Source organism: Heterodontus francisci, chromosome 2 (assembly GCF_036365525.1).
Source record: "Heterodontus francisci isolate sHetFra1 chromosome 2, sHetFra1.hap1, whole genome shotgun sequence".
Lineage (NCBI taxonomy): Eukaryota > Metazoa > Chordata > Chondrichthyes > Heterodontiformes > Heterodontidae > Heterodontus > Heterodontus francisci.
In genome coordinates this window covers 109,863,562-109,889,464 of record NC_090372.1, presented here as the reverse complement: position 1 = coordinate 109,889,464, position 25,903 = coordinate 109,863,562, and the positions used below count along the sequence as shown (strand labels likewise).

Here is a 25,903-nt window from a genome sequence, read left to right as displayed (position 1 = left end):
TCAAGAGAGAAATCTACAATCATTTCAGGCCTGTAACCTAGAATTGCAATCTAGAACGTGAGTCTCGAGAATTCAACAGGTTTATCCCCTTTCTCCCCCTTTCCCTTCTCTATCCGTTTCTCTGTGTGTGTGTGTGAGCAAATGCGTGAGTGGATGCGGTTGCAACAATTTCAGTTTGTGTATTGATCAATAAATATTTGGCTTTCTGTTTTTAAAACCTACAAGAAAATCTGGCACTGTCTGGTTATTTGAAAAATAACACCAAAGGGCTAAACTCTTAATACAAATACACTTGCTGCGGTCAGGTGGGGAGCTAAACAGTGGAAACCAATTACGTCACACCATGTGGCAGTAACAATCACTTTAAATGACTGCCACTGCTTCTCTACCATCTTTCCTTTTAACCTATTTTCCCAGTCCACATTAGTCAACTCTGTCTTCATACCCTTGTAATTTCCTTTATTTAAATTCTTAATACTAGTTATGGACAGGTGGGGAATGGTGTGGCTGGTTTCCACTGGTCACCCTGCAACTGACCACAGTGTTTTGTTTAAATTAGTGCTTCAGTCCCTGTGTTTTGTTGGCCAGATAAACAGACAGTGATAGGTCTTCTTATGAATTTAAAATGGAAGATAAAATATTTATTAAACAATAATCATCCAAAATGTTCGCAACACCACCCACATATGCATTCACACTCTCATGCACACTCAAAAAAAAGATAAATAGAAGTTAAAGGGTAAGAGGCGTTAAGAGTTCAAGGTTTAAAAGTCTGATTTCAGGAAAAACCTGTGGGATCTTCTTAGAAGGTAAGTTTTAAAGCTGCAGTATATTTGCTGGTCGTCTTGCCCTTGCTGGATTGCTGAAGTCTCCGGCAGACAACACTACAATTTGCTTCACAGGTGTGTAATTAAACAGAAATGAAAACAGACAATGCACAGAGAGAGGTTGAAAAAAACACCAAAATGGTTGTGTAAGAATTGGAAGGAGACGGAAGAAACAGTAAAGAAAATGGGGGAAATTAATTATAATCAGTGCTGACTTGGTAGCTTATGCATTATGTAGTGATCACTTACCTTAATAACCTGGAATGTAACCTGCTTTCTCCATTTGACTTCTTAGAGGTCAACATTACTTGGCAATGCCACTATTGGAGGCATGGCTGAAATACACTGACTTGTATGTGTCATTCTAGCAACAGGGCCATTGCACCTAAATTAGGAGCTTGCTGCTGACAAAAGCAGTGCCAATATTAATGAACCTTCTCAGGTAAAAGCTTAATCTGGGCTGAACCAAGTCAAATAGTGTAAAAGATTATGGAAATTTAGGTGTAAATGAGTTACGGCTGTTAAATTCCAGAAAGCTTGTTGTGGAAGGATAATGCGGGAGCCTATCTTTACTCAGCTGCACATTTATTGTACAGAGTAAAAGGATTACAAACATGTAGGTCCTCACTCAAACACTCCACCAGTCTCAGTAAGAGTCTCCTGGAAAGTGGTCAATTAAGATCCCAATTAGCACCCTCCACGTGCATATAATTAAACAACTGATACACAATTTACAGTGACCATAATACAATATGTCCAAGCATCCACAATCTTTTAAATTCATCCATTGATTCCTTTGCCTGAACCAGCCCCTGCCCATAAAACTGGCTAAGCGCTCGGGCATGAAAGGCAAGTTGCTGCCAATTGTGCTTGTTCGAGGGATTCAGTACGTTATGTCCAGATTCTCAGGGGCACAGGAACCTGTGGCTATGAATCCAGCACAAATCAGTTGGCCAGCAGGGAATTATCCTTGGGGCTGCCCTGCTGCAGAGATTATACATTTTTTTTAAAAGTTGAAGGGTAGCTTATTTTCTGACTTACTCTGCATAGAGAGAAGTATTAAATATACTATAGACTCAATAGTGAACTATTTAAACTAATTGCAGTAATAGTTTGCAGGGCAAAGAGATGAGTGCTGCTTACAGAATAGTTTCCAACCTCATTTTGAAGATTTTTTTCCTCCTTGCCTTTTATATTACGCCATTCTAGCACTTTGAGGCCCCACTGACTGTTCCGGTGATAAGTTGATTAACCTTGTTGATTGCACTGATTCATGAGGGATCTTACATTAGGGCTTATGCTAATTAGTGAAATAGTGTGGAAACTTGGGTGCAAGTTCACCTTGGCCAGACAGGCGCATTTTGCCATAATTTACTGAAATTCAAGTTACCAAGTAATGGTCGTGGATATTTTAGTTCTGAGTGCTTGTACTAGAAAACTATTAGCTAAACTGAAAAGAAAGGAGTGAACCTAAACAAGTCCAAACTGTTGGGATTTCCTAAGGAAAGGTAAGTACAACATCAACTTGCCTTTCATGATCACTGGACATCCCAAAGTGCTTTACAACCAATGAAGTATTTTTTGAAATGTTGTCACTGTTTTTAATGTAGAAAAACATTGTAAAACATAACACATAAATTGATGTTGACTAAAGGAGGAGATATTAGAAGGGGGTGACAAAAAGCTTGATCCAAGAGGTGAAGGAAGTTGCAGAGATAGGAATGGGTGAGGTCATGGAAGGATTTGAAGAGGATGAGAATTTTAAATTTGAAGTGTTGGCGGACTGATAGCCAATGTAGATCAGTGATTTACAAGGGTAAAGAGTGAGTGGAACTTGGTGTGGGATAGGATATGGACAGCAGAGATCTGGATGAGCTCAAGTTTATGGAAGATGAGAGGTTAACCAGGAGAACATTAGGATAATTCAGTCTTTAGATGACTAAAGCATAGATGAGGGCTTCAGCAATATAAATAAGCTGAGGCAGGGGCAGAAATAGGTGATTGGTGAACAACTGGAAATAAGTATCCTTTTTGATGGGGAATATTTGGGGCCAGCTGAGGAGTCAAATAGATTGCACCTAATGTGCTTCAACCAGGGGCTTGGAAAGGGGATAGTATTGGTGATGTGAATACAGAGGTTGTGGTGTGACCAATGTCTATTTAACTGAGGGAAATTGCAGCTCATCTGACATTGACAGCCCAGAGGTAATGGAGGGGTCGAGAGAAAGGTAGGCAAGGAGCTTGGTGGACATGTCGAATCAAGTACAATGTTTACAGATGATGTCATCAAGGGGCAGCGTAGATGAGGAAGAGGAGGGAAACAAGGCTAGATTCTTGGAGAATTCTGCAGGTAACAGTATGACTGGGTGGGAAGAAGAGAAGCCATTTCTCAAGATTGTGACAGAAACCACACCTGCCAAAATGAGACCTATTAACTTTGTCACATGGAACATTATTTTTCAACTGTTACTGGACTTGAAATAACGCTTGAAAAGACCACAACAGTGGCTGAAAACATGGCTTCACATTGGCATTCTAAAAGGCAGTTGCAGGAAGAAGACAATGGGAGACCTCCCTGATTCACTTAGCCAGATGGATTTTGATCAAGAGACATTGAATGTGTAAGAGCCAGCATTCCACCCCCCTTACTGAGAGTGTCTGGTACGTTTGGGGGAAATCTACAAACCTCGCAGGACCGGTTGTTCCAATAAGGAGCTAGTCACATAAGTAATCTGCTGGCCAACTTGGAGTTAATTGAATTGTGCTCACAGAACAGTTTTGAGGAGAGACAAAAGAGAAGGAAGGTCTCTCCCTGTCTCTCTCTCTGTCTCTCTCTCTCTCTCTCTCTCTCTCTCTTTCTCTCTAAGAGAGAGCCTAAGCCTAACCTAAACCTTAAGACAGTAGACCAGCGAAACAAGTTGAAAGTGTGCACCGGGGCCCCAATGAGAACTGCAACACTTAACTTCAATCAAAGACTTTTCATCCAACTCAAAACCAGTAACTGAACTCCAGCTATTACTTCAAACCTTTCCCCTTCTTTCTTCTCCTCTGTCTCTATTTGCGTGTGTTTATTGCGTAGGCATGCTAGCTTGGTCACGTCGCGTATTTTTAGTGGTTTTAAATGAATTGGAGTTCTAAGGTTAATAAACTTGTACCTTTCTTGTTTAAATCTGAGGAAACCTGTCTGGTTGATTTCTTTGCCATTACAATTCCAGAGCAGTGAACAAGGACTCACCAAGAGGGAACCTAAAACACGGTATTTTAAAAGTTACACCCTGTTATGGCCGAACCAGGAAGCGGCTGCGAGGGGGAGCCCTAGACCCCTTTCTCACCTGGTTGTAACAAGGTACTCTGGGTATAAATGGATAGTAAGAGTGAAACAAAGTGAAGGCAGTCCTAGTGAAGTGGAAAATAGGATAAGTGTTCTGGATGCTGTCTTCAACCATGTCAAAGGCTGCAGAGAGGGTGAGAGAACAAGAAATGATGATGTAACAACATCACAGTCACAGAGGATGTCATTTGTGATTTTGATTAGGGTCATTTGAGTGCTGTGCCAGAATTGGAAACCAGATTGGAGAGATTCAAACATGGAATAGTGGGAAAGCTGATCATATTTGGGGGCAACAACACATTCAATGACTTTGTAGAGGAAAGCAATGTTGAACATATGACTCAATAGTTTACAAGGACAGAGGGGTCAAGTAGGGTTCTTGAGGGGATTATGGTGCTGAATTTCAACAGCAGGGAGCAGGCAGTACCCGGGGAAAGGGAACCATGTACAATGCCAGCTAGCACAGAGGCCAAGAAGAGAAATTGGGTGATCAGAGGTTTAATAGGAATGGGATCAAGAAAACAGGAGGCCAGTATTCATGCTCTGCATGAGCCTGCTCCCATCTTCAACTATTCAATGTGGAAGCATGTTCCACATTTTAAGCTGCTTTGAGTAAAAATGGTTCTGAATACCTTATTGGATTTATTTATGACTATCTTGTATTTATGTCCCCCAGTTTTGAACTTCCCTGTTAATTGTACATTAATTGTGTTTAATTGTATGCAGGTGGTGTCGAGTTAGGGGGTATATTCTTGTAATGTTTAACTCTGTAAATAAATAAGACTGAGTAAAGATTGGCTCCAGTACCATCCTTCACCATCTGGTCGTCTGGGAAGTAACATAGTAGCAAAGGATGGTTGCTTAAAGGTGAAGGTTGAAAGCTTAACAAAAAATTCAGACAGAAAACTAATCCTAGTAGCCATTGTAAGAAATGGTAGAAAATAAGTGTAAATTGTTGGAGTATGATTACCGTCCAATATTCTCGGAATCTGAACCATGTGACCAGCGGAAGAATGACGTGGATAGGTGGACATGGCTTACGTCCCTAACAATGAGGAACCAAGTTATGGCCTTGGTGGTGTTGCTTCCTACCAGAAGTAAAATCAGAAGTAAAGTACTTTGTGAGCTGGATGCCCATCAGTTGGATACTGATGAAGTTTTGGATCTTCTGTTGGAGTTCTTGGATGAAATTTACAAGAAAGATGATCTATTAAATGCCTATGAGGCATGTCAGAGTTTGATAGATTTCAGAAAACAGGTGGTCATTCCATGGAGAAATAGATCATGGACTTGAACAGATTGTATAAAAGATTGGGAAAACTCAATTTATAGATCCCTGGTTCAGTGCTAGTGTTTAAATCACTCGATTGTGTTAAGGTGTCGCTAATGGACAAGTTCCTGCTTTTATCTGGTGTTCGGTTCCCTGAGAAAGGCTACCTGTTGGATCACACATTTGCTGCCTTGAAAAAATTCCTGGGCAGTATCATTTTCTGCAGTCTTGGTGGAACAAATGAGACATTCTGCACTGTCAAAGAATAGAGGACTCAGTGATGGCCAGATTTTGAAATGGTCTAGATCAGGGTCGTCCAACAAATGGTCCAGGGCCAGAGTCCGGCCCGCCAAGGTTTTCTGTCCGGCTCGCGGATGAAAACTGTACTCGGCCATTCCTCTCGATCTCCTTGCTGCGTGGTTTTTGGCGTTGGCCGTTTGCTTTCAGCTTCGGGGATGTGAAATTTCTTCTGGCCCGCCAAAGACAATCAGACACCCCTGCTGTTTTCAGTAAGTAAGGGCCTGCTGGGAAATGTAGTCCCCCTGCTCTCCAGTCTCTATGGACGAAAGGGTAATCCAGGATGATGACTCACAGAGAGCACCGTGTGCCTGCGTGGTAAATGGCTGTGGCCCAATCCCGGGATTAATGAGCGGAGCGGGTCACGGCGGAGACAGCCGTTGCAGTCAGCCAGAGGAACCGATGGTATGCTGATTAAAATGAAGTTGAGCTCGAGGCTTGTGGCCCAGGCTTGGTGGTAAGGAAGGAGAGACGGACAGACACAGAGTGGGGGGGGAGAGAGAAAGACAGGTAGAGAGAGGGAGGAAGGGACAGACAGACAGACACGGGGAGAAAGACACAGACACAGTGGCGGGGGAGAGGGGAGCGAGAAAGATAGACAGACACAGGATGGGAAAGAGGGACACACGGTGGGGGAGAGTGAGACATGGTTGGGGAGAGAAAGACAGACATGGGGAGTGGGGAGAGAAAGACAGACATTGGCAGGGGCGGGGAGAGAGAGGCACAGAATTGTGGGGGGGGGAAGGGAGAGAGAGAGAGAGTGGGGGGGAGGAGGAGAGTGGGGGGAGGGGGAGAGGAGAGTGTGAGAGGACTGACAGAGTCAGACAGTAGTTGGGATGGGAGAGGGAGACAGCACAGAGGTGGTAAGAGATAAACAGAGATCTGGAGGGGAGAGACAGCGAGCGAGATGCGGGGGAGTCAGAGACGCACAGACACGGGGGGAGAGGGAGAGATGGGTGAGGGGGTTCAGGAAGAGAGCGAGAGCCTGCACCGAGGGGGGTGGGCGGAGAGTAAGAAAATGGCACTCGGGGTGGTGGGGGGTGGGGGAGAGCGAGAAATGGGCACGGCCGAGGGGGGGTGATATGGGGGAGAGCAAGAGGTGGGGGGGTGGGGGGTGGGGAGGAAGAGTGAGAGACGGGCACGGGGAGGGGGGGTGGAGAGCAAGAGACGGGCGGTGGGGGTGGGGGGGGAGGTTGAGAGACGGGGAGGGGGTGTGGAGAGCAAGAGACGGGCGGTGGGGGTGGGGGGGGGGGGGGGAAGAGTGAGAGACGGGCACGGGGAGGGGGGGTGGTGAGCCAGAGACAGGCGGTTGGGGGGGGGGAAGAGAGTGAGAGACGGGCACGGGGAGGGGGGGTGGTGAGCCAGAGACAGGCGGTTGGGGGGGGGGGGGAAAGAGAGTGAGAGACGGGCACGGGGAGGGGGGTTGGTGAGCCAGAGACGGGCATGGGGTGGGAGGGAGAGGAGAGCGAGGGACGGGCACAGTGGGGGGGTGAAGGGGGAAGGAGCGAGGGACGGGCACAGTGGGGGGGTGAAGGGGGGTGGAGCGAGGGACGGGCACAGGGGAGGGTGAGGGGGTGGGAGGAGCGAGGGACGGGCACGGGGAGGAGCGAGGGAGTGGGAGGAGCGAGGGACGGGCACGGGGAGGAGCGAGGGACGGGCACGGGGGAGGAGCGAGGGTGAGGGGGAGGAGGGAGGAGCGAGGGATGGGGGAGGGTGAGGGGGAGGAGGGAGGAGCGAGGGACGGGGGAGGGTGAGGGGGGGAGGGAGGAGCGAGGGACGGGCACGGGGGGGGAGGAGCGAGGGACGGGCACGGGAGGGGTGGAGCGAGGGACGGGCACGGGTGAGGGGGGGAGGAGGGAAGAGCGAGGGACGGGCACGGTGGGGGAGAGCGATGGATACAGAGGGGACGGGGAGAGAGACATGGAGAGGGCGAGACAGACACAGGTGGGGAGGGGGAGAGAGAAGAAAGACTGAGGAGGAAAGCGTGTTCGCAAAGTTAGGTAGGAAATTAAGTTTTAAAGAGGACATGAGGTTACAAAGGGATATAGATAGGTTGAATAAGTGGGCAAACATCTGACAAATGATGTATAGTGTGGGAAAATGTGAAATTGTTCATTTTGGGAGAAAGAATAAAGAGGCATCTTTTCTAAATGATGAGAGATTGTGGAGCATTGAGATGCAGAGGGATTTGGGTATCCTAGTGCATGAAAATGCAAAAGGTTAGTATGCAGGTACAGCAAGTAATTAAGAAAGCCAATAGTATGTTGTTGTTTATTGTGAGGAGAATTGAATACAAATGTGGGGAAGTTATGCTTCAGTTATATAGGGCATTGGTGAGACCACATCTGCAGTACTATGTACAGTATGGTCTCCTTATTTAAGGAAGGATGCAAATGCGTTGGAAGCAGTTCAGAGAAGGTTTACTCGACCAATACCTGTAATGGGTGGTTTGTCTTATGAGGAAAGGTTGGATAGGCTAGGTTTGTATCTGCTGGAGTTTAGAAGAGTAAGAAGCGACTTTATTGAAACATACAAGATCCTGAGGGTCTTGACAGGGAGTATCTGGAACGGATGTTTCCCCTTGCAGGAGTATCTAGAACTAGGGGGTTGCCCATTTAAGATAGAGATCAGGAGAAATTTGACAACTGTCCTGGAATAGGCAGTTTATGCAAAGAATTCTCTCCAGAGGGTTGGAGAGTATCGTCCCTAACAGTCTATAGGCGAAATCCCAAAATTGCCTTCTGTTCTGTGCGATAGTCCTCCTGCTCTAGAAGGTACTACAATTAATTTAATTGTTTTCTGCACATTTCTGTGCTTTACATGCAGGGAGATGGGCTCTCATCAAGGCTGAGGTCGCAGAGAAAATTTGGAGAGCTCTGAGGAATCAATGGACCACCTGGGTGTCCTTGTTCATGAGTCTCTAAAAGCTAGCATGCAGGTGGAGCAAAAAGTTAGGAAGGCAAATGGTATGTTGACCTTCATCATAAGGGGTTTTGAGTACAAGAGTAAAGAAGTCTTACTGCAATTGTATAGAGCCTTGGTGAGACTGCAGCTGGAGTATTGTGTACAGTTTTGGTCTCAACTAAGGAAGGATATACTTGCCATAGAGTAGGCGCAACAGAGGTTCATCAGACTAATCCCTGGAATGGCGGGATTGTCTTGTGAAGAGAGATTGAGGAAACTGAGCCTGTATTTGTTAAGAGTTTCGAAAAATGAGAAGTGACCTCCTTGAAACTTACAAAATTCTTACAAAGTGTGACACGGTGGCTGTAGATAAGATGTTTCCCCTGGCTGGTGAATCTAGAACTAGGGGGCATAGTCTCAGAATAAGGGATAGATCATTTAAGACTGAGATGAGGGATTTCTTCACTCAGAGGGTGGTGATGTTTTGGAATTCTCTACCGCAGAGGGCTATGGAAGCTCAATCATTGAGCATGGTCAAGACTGAAATCAGTAGATATCTGGATACAAATGATATCAAGGGATATGGGGCTAGCGCTGCAAAGTAGAGTTGAGGTAGATGATCAGTCATGATCTAATTGAATGGCAGAGCAGGCTTGACGGGCTGCATGGCCTGTTCCTGGATTCCTATCTGAGATAGAATTTCATTCAGAAGATTAGGCACATTGTAAAAGAGAGGGTCACAGGGAATGGAAAGGCTCTGGTAAGGTAATAGATTGTGATGGTAAGACAGTATTCTCAAACATGACAATCAAAACTGAATAGAATACAGTAGATTAAGGGCTAGATAGTGGTGATGTGAGTGATCATGATTCCCAGGACAAAGCCAGCATATCCAAAGGCCAATTGCCCAGAGTGGGTACTTGGGTGATATATGTTCCAGAGGGGTCAGGTGAATGGAGGAATGTGACAATTGTGGGATGTGTAGGTAAAGCTACTTACAATTTTAAATATTAGTTGAATGTTCAGGATGATGGCCCAGAAGCGAGGTCCATGGACTGGTAGAATGGAGTGGAAGAGCAGAAAGTCCAAAAGCCCAGTGTAAGTACTGTTAGTGGGTCCAGAAGTGACTCTTGCGTCGGTAAATGAACACGTACCGGAGAAAGAACCTCCGATGGATGATGCGATGGGGAGATCTTGCAATAGTAGTCCCAACAGACATAAAAGTGCCAGTCGAGGCCGCACCTTGAATAGATTACACAATGAAATGAAGGCTATAGGACAGTCTTGGAACAGAACTAGGAGTAGGAGTCCTCATGACAGTGAAGTTTTGGTGGCTGCCAATAAACTTGAGGATAAGCTAATAAGAGAGACAACACAGAAGGGATTAGATGGCTGGAGAGAGTTGGGAGTTTATTCCGATGCATCAGATAAAGGGCAACCAGCCTTGTCAGATAGGTGGATTTGTTCTGAAAAAGTCCTTGCAGAAGAGACTTATAAGACTAAAGCAAGGCTAGTTGCTAGGGATTTTGAAGAGTAACTAGGTGTTACAGATGTTAGAGTGGACTCTCCCACAGCTGGAAAAGCGATCTTGATTTTTTTTTTTTAGCTGTGCAGATCAATAGACATAAAAGTCCCATTTCTGCAGGGCGATATTGTTCAGCGAGGAGTGTTTCTGAAACCGCTCAAGGAGACAGCAGATGCAGTAGGAAAAGTGTGGAAACTAAACAAATGTATGGTCTGAATGATGCTTCCAGAGTGTAGTATTTTTCATGAAATCTGCTTTACTGAAAATGGATTGTGTTGAACAAAAAGCAGATCCTGCTTTCATAAAGGGAAACTTTCAGGCATCTTCATGATGATGCATGTTGATTTCTTATGGGGTGGTACTGTGGAATTTGCGAAATGTTATTAACAAGATGAAAATAGAATTTAAAATTGGGAGTCTGGCTTCTGGGGCTTTTAAATATATTGGTTTAGATATTAAGCAAAGTAGGTCTGGAATAAGTTTAAATCAACAATCCTTTTTACGGGGTGTTACTTCTATTTGGCTAATTGTGCTAGATCATCACAGAAAAATGATGTTTTATCGAAAGAAATGACAGAGCAATTGTGAAGCTTGATAGGTCATTTGAACTTCTTAGACATTCAAACTAGACCAGATGCTAGTTTTGATGTTTTGGAATTAAGTACTACAATGATGCCTATTCTAGTGCAGCTGGTTTCATAATATTTCTTATGGGTAAAAATGGGAAATGTCCTTTGGCTTGGGAAGCTAAGAAAATAAAAAGCTTTGTTAGACGTATTTTAGCTGCTAAAACACTGGTTCTTGTCGAGGCAGTGGATATGGAATTCTATTTGTCAAATATTTTAACTGAGATTCTATGCACAGAGCATATATAAGATAGTTTACCTATTGAATGTTCATTGTGGGATAATGTACAGTCTATGAAAAGTGTGAGTGAGAAAAGGTTACAGATTGACCTTGCTGGCTTGAAACTAATGCAGGAGAGAATAGAAATCTCTAAAATTAAAGTTGTAGATGCAAGTCATCAAATGTTGAATTGTTTTACAAAAAGAAATGCTTGTACGAATAAATTGTGAGAGGTCCGAGAGGAGGGGTATCTAGCAATATGTAATGCGTCTACAGAATATGAAGGTATTTGATTTGAATTATTTTGAAATTTTGGTTGTGCATTTTAACTCTTAATTTTTATTTATGTATTGTGTTTAGTTGTATGCAGGTGGTGGGCATTATCTGGGGTTTCGCTTGAACACATATAAAGAGACACTTACTGAAACTGGTGGGGTTGAGTTGGGAGGCATATACTTGTAATGTTTAACTCTGCAAATATATGTAAGATTTAATTAAAGATTGGCTCCAGTACTATCCTTCACCAGCTGGCTGTCCACAGACTAGCATTCTCCATGAGTGGAAACATCTTTCCCACATTTACTTTATTGAGCCCCTTCATAATTTTAAAGCCCACTATCAGATCACTTCTTAACCTTCTCTTTTCTAAAGAAGAGTCCTAGCCTGTTCAGTCATTCCTGATTGTTATAACCTCTTACTTCTGCGATCATCCGTGTAAATCTTGTTGCACATTTTCTAATGCTTCCGTATATTCTTTTTGTAATATGGAGACCAGAACTGAGCACAATACTCTTAAATATGGTAGAAACAAGGTTCTATGTAAGTTTAATGTAACTTTTCTGCTTTCAATTATATTCCTCTAGACAGTGCTCTTTTGCAATTATTATGGCTGTGTTAACCTAAGTTGCTACTTTTAATGGTTTGTGAATCAGTGCCCCCAGATCTCATTGTTTCTCTCATCCATTTGGACTCTTACAGTACTTCTGATTGCCGAGTCCAAATCATCTATGTAAAATTGTGATCCTAGTGGAATACCACTTCTCATTTTCTGCTCGTCTGAGTAACTACCTTTAATTCTCCTCTCCGATTTCTGTTTTGTAGCCACTTTGCTATCCATTCTGCTACTTGTCACCTGACTTCACATATTGTGACTTTAGTCATGAGTCTACTACTTCTCAAAGGCCCTTTGACAGGAGAGAAACTAGGAAAAGTAATTGCCATATTTAATCTCAGCATGCCCATGGTTTGTAAATTTTAACACCAAAGCTTAATTTAAGGCACTCCTTTTTATGTTATAAAACTGTGAAGGGCGAAGAATGTATGTATTGTCAAGAGGAGGTGCAGCTTCAACAGGAGTATATTAAAATCACAGTTTAGGGCAAAGCATTTTAAATTAATAATTGAGGAAAAAAAGAAGCAATGGAAAAAAATTTGTTTCCAATTTCAATACAAATCAAGTTTTTGAAATGTTAATATGTGCTTATGGTGTGTAAAAGCATCTGCTGTGGTAGATTGCAACCAGCTGCTCAGTTTAAGATCTGAAACGTGTGCTGTAATTGTTGACAGTCTTTGAAAAAGATTGAAAATCAGAACAGATGCCATCACAATCCTTTTCATTTGAAAAAGCTAGTGATACAATTTAAATAACTTCCTTATAAATGCAAAATTGAAGTGTTTCTGCTTTTGGTCTTTTGAAACAGGATATAGCTGATCCATTTTTTGCATATTGCAAGCAGCATGCTGACAAGTTTGACAGAAAATGGAAACGAAAGAACTATTTAGCTTTACAGTCATACTGTAAAATGACTTTGCAAGAGCGAGACAAGCACGTTACCCCAGAAGCACAGGTATGGGTGCTAGAAGTGCACCACACTGCTTAGCAACATTTAGTATGAAAGATAAATAGCCATGCAAGTAAAGTGAAATAAAAATGCAGTTGCATATGTTCAATTGATTTGGTAGAATTGAAACAAAATGATTTTTTTTATATATGTAGCATGCCAGAAGGTTACTGTTTGTAATTTTAAAGGCGAAATGTTTCATAGTATATTGCAAACTTTCCCTTTAATACCGGGTGCATGAGTAATGGTTACCCTTGCAACCTACATTATTGCAGCATTTCTTTTAACCTTTAACAGCTTTGTAGCTGTTTGCACCAAAATCTAAAAGATAACTGTTATACAGATGTGATGAATTCCAAAATCACAATTTGCTAATTCCAGATCCCAGTAATCAGCATAAGAAATCCAATATTTGCACCATAACGTAAATTCAGGTTGGCGCAGGACATAAATGGAAGAGGCATCACTGGAAGGGCGGGAGGGGAAGCCAGCATACCTCCTGATAGTTAGTTACAAAGCAGTTTCTGAGTTGGGAAATGATGCATGGTGCAGTGATTGAAGGGAAAGGTAAATAAAATGTTAAAAAGGAAGAAAATTATTGATTTTTTTCAAAAAATAAAATGCAAAAAAGTCTTTTAAATGGTTGCGCAGTTACACTTTCAGAGCACTGTGGAGTTTCATTTCTTTGTGCTCTTTTTTATGCACTGGTTAATGCATTTACATTGAACTGTGTCTGCACTGTTTTAATCCCTGGAAGTTAACTTGTTTAATAAAAGGTTAACAACTGTGAGAAAAAATAGCCAAGACAGGAACTTCTTCAACAAAAATAGCAACATCTTGCATTTATATAGCACCTTTAACAAAGTAAAGAGTCCCAAGGTGCTTCACAATACCAAGCCACACACGAGGATATTAAGGCAGATAAAAGAGGTAGATTTACCGGAACATCCTAAAGGATGGGAGAGAGGCAGAGAGATTTGGGGAGGGAGTTCCAGAACTTAGGGCCTAAGCATTGGAAAGCATGGCTGCCAGTGGTGGATTGATTAAAATTGGGAATGACCAAGAGGCCAGAATTGGATGAGCGCAGTGGTCTCAGTGGTTTGTCGGGCTAGAGGAGGTTACAGAGTTGGGGAGAGGTGAGGCCATGGAGGGATTTGAAACCAGGATGAGAATTTTAAAATTGAGGTGCTGCTTAACCAGGAGCTAATGTAGATCAGTGAGCACAGGAGAGTTGGGTAAACATGACTTCGTGCGAGTTAGGATACGGGTACGAGTTAGATACAGGCAGCAGAGTTTTAGATTAGCTTAAATTTATGGAGGGTGGAATTGGGAGGTCAGCCGGAATTGCATTGGAATGGCCAAGTCTAGGCGTAATGAATGCAGATTTAGCAGCAGATGAGCTGAGGGCAGGGGTGGAGTTGGGCAGTGTTATGGGGGTGGAAGTAGGCGATCTTGATAAGGGCATAGATATGTGGCCGGAAGCTCATCTCGGGCTCATGTGTGACACCAATGTTGCGAATAGTCTGGTTCGGCCTCATACAGTTGCCAGGGAGAGAGAAGGAGTCGGTGGTTAGGGAGCAGAGTTCTTGGCAGGGGCTGAAGAAAATAGCTTTGGTCTTCTGAATATTTAGTTGGAGAAAATTTCTGTTCATCCAGTGCTGGATGCTGGACAAGCAGCCTGACAAATTAGAGACATTGGTGGGGTCGACAGAGACAGTGGTGAGGTAGAGTTGGGTGTCCTCAGCTACATGTGGAACCGGACGTGTTTTTGGATGAGGTCCTGAAGGGCAGCATGTAGATGAGAATAGAAGGAGGGTACCCAAGGATAGATCCTTGGAACACGTGAAGTAACAGTGCAGGAGCAGGAAGAGAAGTTATTGCAGGTGAAGCTCTGAAACCAGGTGAGTGCAGTCCACCCCAGTATAGAAGACAGAGAGGCATTGGAAGTGGATGAGAGAATCAACAGTGTCAGGCTGCAGACAAGTCAAGAAGGACAAAGAGGAATTGTTTACCACAGTCACATAGGATAGCACTTGTGACTTTGGTAAGAGTCGTTTCAATACTATGGCAGGTGCAGAAACCCGATTGGAGGATTCAAACAAGGTGATAACACATTCAAGGACTTCAGAGCAGAAAGGGAGATTGAAGGTAGGAAGGTGGGGACAAGGGTTGGTTTATTGAAGAGGAGGTGATGATGACAAATATGAAGGGGGGGGAGACAGTACCTTGGGTGAGCCAACCTTTAACAATATCAGCTAACTTGAGGGTCAGGGAGGGAAATTCCATGGTCAGCAGTTTAGTGTGAATAGGCTCGAGGGAGCAGGAGGTGGGCTTTGTGGATGAGAGGGCATGAGGGAAGATAGAAAAGAAATTAGAGAAAGATGCAAGTTCAGAACTAGGGCAGCAGGGTATACCTTAGAGGAAATTTGGCCAGGTGGAAGGGAGGGAAGCAGCAAAGGCAGCTGAACGATGGTCTCCATATTAGTGAGAAAGAAATCCATGAGCTTCTTGCACTTGTTTTTGGTGAAGGTGGAAGGGGCTGGGGTGAGGAGTTTGTAAAGATGGTTTTCAGTCAGAAAAAGGATGATCCTTGAGCAGTTTTAGCAGATGAGCAGGACCCAATAGTGTTCTTTGTGGTCCAGCCACTTCTGACAATGAATAGCTGAACCAGTTACTTGCCATATACTTTCAATTTTGAATTCCTTGGACTGAAGAGAGCAAAGGTGCAGACCGTACCGGGGAGCAATCAGAGTGAGAGAGAGTAATGGTTTTACTGGGACTTAAGGCAACATACTTGACCTCGTCCTCATCAATCTGCCTGCCGCAGATGCACCTGTCCATGACAGTATTGGTAGGAGTGACCACCTCAGAGTCGTTGTGAAGACGAAGTCCCGCCTTCATATTGAGGATACACTCCTTCGTGTTGTGTGGCACTACCACCATGCTAAATGGGATAGATTTCAAACATATCTAGCAATGCAAAACTTGGCATCCATGAGGCGCTGTGGGCCATCAGCAGCAGCAGAATTGTACTCGACCACAATCTGTAACCTCATGGCCTGGCATATTCCCCACTCTACCATTACCATCAAGCCAGGAGATGAAGAGCCAACCCTGGTTCAATGAAGAGTGCAGGAGGGTATGCCAGGAGCAACACCAGGCATACCTCAGAATGAGGTGTCAACCTAGTGAAGCTACAACACCGGACTATCTGCGTGCAAAACTGCATAAGCAGCATGCGATAGACAGAGCTAAGTGATCCCACAACCAACGGATCAGATCTAAGCTCTGCAGTCCTGCCACATCCAGCTGTGAATGGTGGTGGACAATTAAACAACTAACTGGTGGAAGTGGCTCCAGAAATATCCCCATCCTCCGTGATGGGGGAGCCCAGCACATCAGTGCGAAAGATAAGGCTGAAACATTTGCAGCAATCTTCAGCCAGAAGTGCCAAGTTGATGATCCATCTCGGCCTCCTCCTGGAATCCCCAGCATCACAGATGCCGGACTTCAGCCAATTCGATTCACTCCACGTGATATCAAGAAACGACTGAAGGCACTGGATACTGCAAAGACTATGGGCCCTGACAATATTCCGGCAATAGTACTGAAGACCTGTGCTCCAGAACTTGTCGCGCCCCTAGCTAAGCTGTTCCAGTACAGCTACAACACTGGCATCTACCCTGCAATGTGGAATGTTGCCCAGGTATGTCCTGTACAGAAAAAGCAGGACAAGTCCAACCCGGTCAATTACTACCCCATCAACCTACTCTGAATCATCAGTAAAGTGATGGAAGGTGTCATCAAGCGGCACTTGCTTAGCAATAACCTGCTCAGTGATGCTCAGTTTGGGTTCCGCCAGGGCCACTCAGCTCCTGACCTCATTACAGCCTTGGTTCAAACATGGACAAAAGAGCTGAACTCAAAAGGTGAGGTGAGAGTGACTGCTCTTGACATCAAGGCAGCATTTGACCGAGTATGGCATCAAGGAGCCCTAGTGAAACTGAGGTCAATGGGAATCGGGGAAACCCTCCGTTGGCTGAAGTCGTACCTAGCGCTAAGGAAGATGGTTGTGTTTGTTGGAGGTCAATCATCTTAGCTCCAGGACGTCACTGCAGGTGTTCCTCAGGGTAGTGTCCTCGGCCCAACCATCTTCAGCTGCTTCATCAATGACCTTCCTTCAATCATAAGGTCAGAAGTGGGGATGTTCGCTGATGATTGCACAATGTTCAGCACCATTCATGACTCCTCAGATACTGAAGCAGTCCGTGTAGAAATGCAGCAAGACTTGGACAGTATCCAGGCTTGGGCTGATAAGTGGCAAGTAACATTTGTGCCACCCAAGTGCCAGGCAATGACCATCTCCAACAAGACAGAATCTAGCCATCTCCCCTTGACATTCAATGGCATTACCATTGCTGAATCCCCCACTATCAACATCCTACGGGCTACCATTGACCAGAAGCTGAACTGGAGTAGCCATATAAATACCGTGGCTACAAGCGCAGGTCAGAGGATAGGAATCCTATGGCGAGTAACTCCCCTCCTGACTCCCCAAAGCCTGTTCACCATCTACAAGACACAAGTCAGGAGTGTGATGGAATACTCTCCGCTTGCCTAGATGGGTGCAGCTCCAACAACACTCAAGAAGCTCGACACCATCCAGGACCAAGCAGCCCGCTTGATTGGCACCCCATCTACAAACATTCACTCCCTCCACCACCGACGCGCAGTGGCAGCAGTGTGTACCATCTACAAGGTGCACTGCTGCAACGCACCAAGGCTCCTTGGACAGCACCTTCCAAACCCGTGACCTCTACCACCAAGAAGGACAAGGACAGCAAATGCATGGAAACACCACCACCTGCAAGTTCCCCTCGAAGTAACACACCATCCTGATTTGGAACTATATCGCCGTTCCTTCACTGTCACTGGGTCAAAATCCTGGAACTTCCTTCCTAACAGCACTGTGGGTGTACCTACCTCACATGGACTGCAGCGGTTCAAGAAGGCAGCTCACCACCACCTTCTTGAGGGCAATTAGGGATGGGCAATAAATGCTGGCCTGGCCAGCGACGCCCACATTCCATGAATGAATTTTTTAAAAAGGGCATCGCAGATGGAGGTGAAGGCGTGGTTGAGCAGATTGGTAGCTGCAGAAATGTCGTGGTGAATGGAGGACCAGAGGCTAGACAGCTGGGATTTTGAAAATGCAAGTGAATTGGGAAAGTGGTTTTTCCAGGGGTACTCCCACAGAAGAAAGGTTAGGAGAGGGAATTGAGATGTGGATAGTGAGTGATAAAAGAGAATGATCAGTGTGTCTGTGATTGACACAATGGCCATAGCAAGAAAACAAAAATGGCAAGTTCAAAGGGTGACTATGAACATAGGTTGCAGAGATTAATGGAGGATAGGAGGGCAGTCAACCAAGGTAAGAGCATATTGAGTTAAAATGGAGGTTGAAATCCCCAAGGATGAGAAGCCACTCACTGCAGAGTCTGATGGAGTAAATCGGTGAAGATATCTCGGTGAGAATATCGGCATGGTAATTGGTTGGGTGGTAGAGAATGAGGATTTAAGAGAGACGGGAGAGATAGAACAAGGTAAGATGCTAAGGCTAGAGGTTGCCAGAGGAATAGGTGGAGAGACTACTATTTAAGCAGTGCACACTTCAAAAAAAAAAACCAACACCGGAGATTAGACCCCTGAAACCTTTTATGTATTTCAGTTTAAGAAGCATATGAAATTAGGCAAATTCATACTTTCATTGTACAATATAATAGATAATTTTAAGTTAAACTAATTGATAAAAGTTAAGGAACTAAAAATGTTCTTTTTCTTTTGACTTAAAAGTGTAACCATAATAAATTAAGTGCTGCCAACTAATATCTGTTGTGTTTTTCAGATAATTTTATTATAATTTGAATGTAAAACATGCTTTAATATTCAATTTAGTATTCATGATATTTAAAATTTTCCTTTACGTTTAGGCTCGCATTACTGCAAGACTGCAGCAATATCGTGCTAAAGTGGAGTTGGCTCGTAGCACCAAACCCAACGCATGGGTTCCCAGGGAGAAGCTGCCACGACCACTCACCAGCAGCGCCTCAGTGATACGCAAGCTTATGCGGAAAGCTGAACTGATGGGAATTAGCACAGACATTTTCCCTGTAGACACGCTAGATACCAACTCCAGTGTAGATGGCAGGAGAAAGCACAAGCAGCCAGCCTTGACTGCTGACTTTGTGAATTATTATCTTGGTATGGAAACAACCACAAAAAAACAGGAATTGAAAATAATTCTTTTGAACTAAATTCTTCACTGATTCCAGGGATAAAATTCTGTGTAGTATTGTTTTTTATAGTACCAGAAACACTTCAATACCCTTGAAGAAATTTATCAGTCTTAATTTTGTGGTTATTCACAAAAGGTGCATATGGTAAATTGGCTCACTTTGTCTGGGAAATCAAGCTATTGGTTGCATTTTAATATTATTTTACATGCTTGTTAACTATTGCTGTATTAAATATTGCTAATTTTTGGCATTTTATGAATATCCCAGTGCTCTTAATTCCCACTTTTTTTTTTACAGAGAGGAACATGCGCATGATGCAGATACAGGAAAACATTTGTGAACAAAAGAACTTAAAAGATAAACTTCAAAATGAACAGGAATCTCTTCATGTAGAGTATAATAAGGTACGGTTAAGTTCAAGTGTCTGCTATACTTGTATTATATTGAATATGTTCTTTGTGTATGTATAGATCCACATTGATATCAGAGGGTGGGATGGAATCATAATCATTGTACATATGTCAGGAAGAACAGAATTCATTGCTGTTCGACTGTTGTATTTAGGAAGGGGAAACAATTTGTTTGAAGTGTTTACTAGCAGTCTCTGTATTCGGGGTACTTTGTTAGGAATCGACATACAGGTGCAATTTTTGATGGGGTGAGGTGGGGCAAGGGAGAGATGAGAGACAAAATACATAGGAAAGTGCTATTGATACATTCTTATATTTTTGTTAAGATTTGGGTGAGAGGTTAATTTGAAGTCTATGGAAGACCAGTTTGCTGAGTTAAACAGTAGCTGAACTGAGAGCATTTTGTTTTCTAACCCCTTTCTCGGCATTAATTTTAACCCCTGAATATGTACTATAATTCTTCAGATCAAAATTAGCATTTGTTGAAACATTGGAAGAAAATCCAACGCAGATGTTATTTTAAATTTGTGCAGCTTCCAGCTGGAAATCTAATGCACTGTAGTATGTGTAATTAAAGAGCTGATAGATCATCTCACATAAATTATTGGCTTGTAGCCTAGTGACATCATAGGACAGTTGTTAGTTAAAGTCTGGCAGTGACAAAAATGAAAATCCGATGATACAGAAGACTGAGAGAACCTTTAGTACTCTACTCAAGGCAGAGCAATCAGTAAAGGTTTGAATATACTGCCTCCACAACTGTATTAACTTGTATTTTACACTGCTAATTTCCTTTTTTGTTCTGTAAAATATCACAGCTGTGTGGCATTTCAGGTGACACTTGCAGCTTGATGGATATTATCAAATACTGCACATATATCAGCTTGCATGTCTTGTACAAAAAGTTGTTTTTAGTGTATGTTAGTTTTAATTTGAACATTTGAGAAGCTATATTACTATTGGTAAATCTTAATTGTGTGGTAGCAGTGTGTTATAATTATTCCTGAAAACTGAAGAAACTGTGTTGTATAATTCTGTGGTAGGGTTTAATAAAATGCAATGTTTTAATATGATGTACTGCCTTGTTAAACCTTTTTTTCTAAATCAGGTGAAAACCTCTTAATGATAGTGATTTATGCTCTTATTTTGTAGTATTGACTTGCACAAATGTATATTGTGCACATAAAACGGGAACAAATTCTTCAGCATAACTTTGATCCCTAACCCATGACCATATACATGACCTCTGGTGATTCCTTCTAAATAAATATTCCTTTGAATACGTTGTTGATTTGATATTTTTTTCTTCTGCACCTTGCTATATGAACAGAAATGGCGACATAACAAGATAACCTCTCCATTCCGCTTCTGCACTGGGAAACATCAAAATGGTGGCTTGTTCATAAGAACACAAGGAGCAGGAGTAGGCACATCAGCCCCTCGAGCTTGCTCCGCCATTCAATACGATCATGGATGATCTCATCTCGGCCTCAACTCCACTTTCCTGCCCGTTCTCCATAGCCCTACAACCCATTACTAATTAAAAATCTGTCTATCTCCTCAAATTTACTCAATGTCCCGGCATCTACCACACTCTGGGGTAGTGAATTCCACAGACTCACGACCCTTTGAGAGAAGTAATTTCTCTTCATCTATATTATAAATCTGCTACCCCTTATCCTAAAACTATGACCTCTCGTTCTAGATTGCCCCACCAGAGGAAACACCCTCTCCATGTCTACTTTGTCAATCCCTTTAATCATCTTATATACCTCAATTAGATCTCCTCTCATTCTTCTAAACTCTAGAGAGTAAAGGCCTAAACTGCTCAATTTCTCTTCATAAAACAAACCCCTCATCTCTGGGATCAATCTAGTGAACCTCCTCTGAACTGCCTCCAATGCAACTACATCCCTCATGTAAGGGGACCAAAACTGTACGCAATACTCCAGGTGCGGTCTCACTAATGCCTTGTACAGTTGCAGCAACACTTCCCTACTTTTATACTGTATTCCTTTAGCAATAAGTGCCAAAATTCCATTTGCCTTCCTTATTACCTGCTGCACCTGAACATAGAACAGTACAGGCCCTTCGGCCCACGATGTTGTGCCGACCCTTTAACCTACTCTAAGATCAAACTACCTACATACCCTTCATTCTACTATCACCCATGTACCTATCCAGGGGTCGCTTAAATGTCCCTAATGTATCTGCTTCTACTACCACCACTGGCAGTGCATTCCACGCACCCACCACTCTCTGTGTAAAGAACCTACCTCTGACATCTCCCCTAAACCTTCCTCCAATCACCTTAAAATTATGCCCCCTGGTGATAGCCCTTTCCGCCCTGGGAAAAAGTCTCTGGCTATCCACTCTATCTATGCCTCTCATCATCTTGTATACCTCTATCAAGTCACCTCTCATCCTTCTTCGCTGCAATGAGAAAAGCCTTAGTTCCTTCAACCTTTCTTCATAAGACATGCCCTGCAGTCCAGGCAGCATCCTGGTAAATCTCCTCTGCACCCTCTGTAAAGCTTCCATATCCTTCCTATAATGAGGTGACCAGAACTGAACACAATATTCCAAGTGTGGTCTAACCAGGGCTTTATAGAGCTGCAGCATAACCTCGCGGCTCTTAAACTCAATCCCCCTGTTAATGAAAGCCAACACCCCATACGCCTTCTTAACAACCCTATCAACTTGGGTGGCAACTTTGAGGGATCTATGGACGTGGACCCCAAGATCCCTCTGTTCCTCCACACTACCAAGAATCCTGTCTTTAAGCCTGTATTCTGCATTCACATTCGACCTTCCAAAATGAATCACTTCACACTTTTCCAGGTTGAACTCCATCTGCCACTTCTCAGCCCAGCTCTGCATCCTGTCAATGTCCCGCTGCAACCTACAACAGCCCTCCACACTATCCACAACTCCAGCAACCTTTGTGTCATCGGCAAACTTACCAACCCAGCCTTCCACTTCCTCATCCAAGTCATTTATAAAAATCACAAAGAGCAGAGGTCCCAGAACAGATCCCTGCGGAACACCACTGGTCACCGAGCTCCAGGCTGAATACTTTCCATCTACTACCACCCTCTGTCTTCTATGGGACAGCCAATTCTGTATCCAGACAGCCAGATTTCCCTGTATCCCATGCCTCCTTACTTTCTGAACGAGCCTACCATGGGGAACCTTATCAAACGCCTTGCTAAAATCCATATACACCACATCCACTGCTCTTCCTTCATCAATGTGTTTTGTCAGATCCTCAAAGACTTCATTAAGGCTTGTGAGGCATGACCTGCCCCTCACAAAGCCATGCTGACTATCTCTAATCAAACTATGCTTTTCCAAATAATCATAAATCCTGTCTCTTAGAATCCTCTCCAATAATTTGCCCACCACCGACGTAAGACTGACTGGTCTGTAATTTCCAGGGTTATCCCTATTCCCTTTCTTGAACAAGGGAATAACATTTGCCACTCTCCAATCATCTGGTGGTACTCCAGTGGACAGTGAGGACGCAAAGATCATCGCCAAAGGCGCAGCAATCTCTTCCCTCGCTTCCCGTAATAACCTTGGGTATATCCCGTCTGGCCCCGGGGACTTATCTATCCTCATGTCTTTCAGAATTTCCAGCACATCCTCCTCCTTAACATCAACCTGTTCGAGCATATCAGCCTGTTTCACGCTGTCCTCACAAACGTCCCGGTCCCTCTCACTAGTGAATACTGAAGCAAAGTATTCATTAAGGACCTCCCCTACCTCCTCCGACTCCAGGCACAAGTTCCCTCCACTATCCCTGATCGGCCCTACCCTCACTCTGGCCATCCTCTTGTTCCTCACATGAGTGTAGAACGCCTTGGGATTTTCCTTAATCCTACCTGCCAAGACTTTTTCATGTCCCCTTCTAGCTCTTCTAAGTCCATTCTTCAGTTCCTTCCTGGCTACCTTGTAACCCTCTAGAGCCCTGTCTGATCCTTGCTTCCTCAACCTTAAGTAAGCTTCCTTCTTTCTCTTGACTAGCTGTTCCACATCTCTTGTCATCCAAGGTTCCTTCATCCTACCATCCCTTCCTTGCCTCATCGGGACAAACCTATCCAGCAGTCGCAGCAAGTGCTCCCTAAACAACCTCCACATTTCTGTCTTTCATTTCCCTGAGAACATCTGTTCCCAATTTAAGCTCCCCAGTTCCTGCCTAATAGCATTGTAATTCCCCCTCCCCCAATTAAATATTTTCCCATCCCGTCTGCTCCTATCCCTCTCCATGACTATAGTAAAGGTCAGGGAGTTGTGATCACTATCACCGAAATGCTCTCCCACCTAGAGATCTGCCACCTGGCCTGGTTCGTTGCCAAGCACCAAATCCAACATAGCCTCCCCTCTAGTCGGCCCATCTACATATTGAGTCTGCATACTAGTTTTCTGCGATTCATGCACAAGGACACCCAGATCCCTCTATACTGAAGCTTTCTCTCCATTTCGATAATTTGCCTTTCTATTCTTCCAACCAAAATGGATAACTTCACACTTATCCACGTTAAACTCAATCTGCCAAATTTTGGTCCAATCACCTAACCTATCCATATCCATTTGTAAATTTCTTATTTCTTTATTGTAACTTAATACCCCACCTATTTTAGTGTCATCTGAAAATTTGGCTATAGTACCTTCTATCCCTGCATCCAAGTCATTAATAATTGTAAATAGTTGGGGCTGAGGACCGAACCCTGTGGCACCCCACTAGTTGCATCTTGCCAACCAGAAAAGGACCCATTTATCCTGACTCTCTCTTTTCTGTTGATTAGCCAATCCTCTATCCAAGTTAATAAATTGCCCCTAACCCCATGTGATCTTACCTTGTGTATGAATCTTTTGTGTGGCGCCTTATCAAATGCCTTTTGGAAGTCCAGATATACTACACCTACAGGATCCCCATTATCTACTTTACCTGTTACATCTTCGAAGGACTCTAGCAAATTAGTCAAACACGATTTACCCTTCATAAAACCATGCTGACACTGATGAATTGCATTTTGACTTTCTAAATGTCCTGTTATTACTTCCTTAATAATGGATTCTAACAATTTCCCAATGACAGATGTTAAACTAACTGGTCTATAGTTTCCTACTTTCTGCCTCCCTCCTTTTTTGAATAAAGGTGTTATATTAGCATTTTTCCAATCCACTGGAACCTTTCCCACATCCAGTGAATTTTGGAATATTATAACCAATGGATCCACTATCTCCGCTGCCACTTCCTTTAAGACCCTAGGATGTAGGCCATCAGGCCCTGGGGACTTGTCTGCCTTCAATCCCAATAGTTTGCTCAGTACTTTTTCCCTAGTGATGATTGTTCTTAGTTCCTCCCTTCCTATAACCTCTGCATTACTTGTTACTATTGGGATGGTACTAATGTCCTCCACCGTGAAAACTGAGGCAAAATACTGATTGAGTGTCTCTGCCATTTCTGTGTTCCCTGCTGTTAACTCACCCGTCTCATACTCCAAGGGACCAACATTCACTTTAGCTACTCTCCTCTTCCCTTTTATATGCTTATAGAAGCTATCCGTTTTTATATTTTGCACTATTTTTCTTTCATAGTTTTACCTTTGCTCTTTTTATTACTTTTTTAGTAACCCTTTGTTGATCTTTAAAAGTTTCCCAATCTTCCAGCCTGCCACTGGCTTTTGCAATATGGTATGCCTTAGTTTTTGTCTTTGTTATCCTTAACTTCCTTACTTAGCCATGGATGTTTTTCCCCCTCTTACAATCTTTCTTCCTGTCTGGAATATATTTTAGTTGGGAGGAATTGAATATCTCCTTAAACATCTGCCACTGCTCATCAAATGTCCGACCCTTTAGTCTTCCTGCCCAGTCCACTAGGGACAAATCTGCCCTCATGTCTATGTAATTACCTTTGTTTAATGCCAGAACGCTAGTGTGGGACTCCAGTTTCTCACCCTCCAACTGAATTTGAAATTCTAGCATGCTATGATCACTCTTCCCTAGAGGATCCTTAACTATGAGGTCATTAATTAATCCCACCTCCTTATACAATACCAAATCTAGAATAGCCTGCTCCCTGGTTGGTTCTACAACATTTTGCTCCAAAAAACAATCTCTAATACATTCAATGAACTCTCCCTTGAGGCGACCCTTGCCAATATGATTAATCCAGTCTGTATGCATATTAAAATCACCCATGATTATTGCCATACCTTTCTCACAAGCCCCCAGTATTTCCTTGTTTATACTGTGCCCCACTGCGGAACTACTGTTTGGGGACCTATGGATTACTCCCACCGGGGTCGTCTTTCCGTTGCTATTTCTTATTTCTACCCAGACTGATTCTA

The 25,903-nt window shown here is 43.5% G+C and overlaps 1 protein-coding gene across 5 annotated transcripts in view; it reads left to right on the top strand.

Annotated features, from left to right (window-relative positions):
• The window catches only part of phf14 (PHD finger protein 14), a 360,384-nt gene that overhangs the window by 129,709 nt on the left and 204,772 nt on the right, over nt 1–25,903 (top strand). For all 5 annotated transcript variants that reach the window (XM_068009622.1, XM_068009587.1, XM_068009597.1 and 2 more), the window contains exons 8-10: nt 12,701–12,847; nt 18,832–19,102; nt 19,435–19,541. In XM_068009622.1, coding sequence (XP_067865723.1) covers nt 12,701–12,847; nt 18,832–19,102; nt 19,435–19,541 — 525 coding nt within the window. The remainder of the gene's footprint in view (nt 1–12,700; nt 12,848–18,831; nt 19,103–19,434; nt 19,542–25,903) is intronic.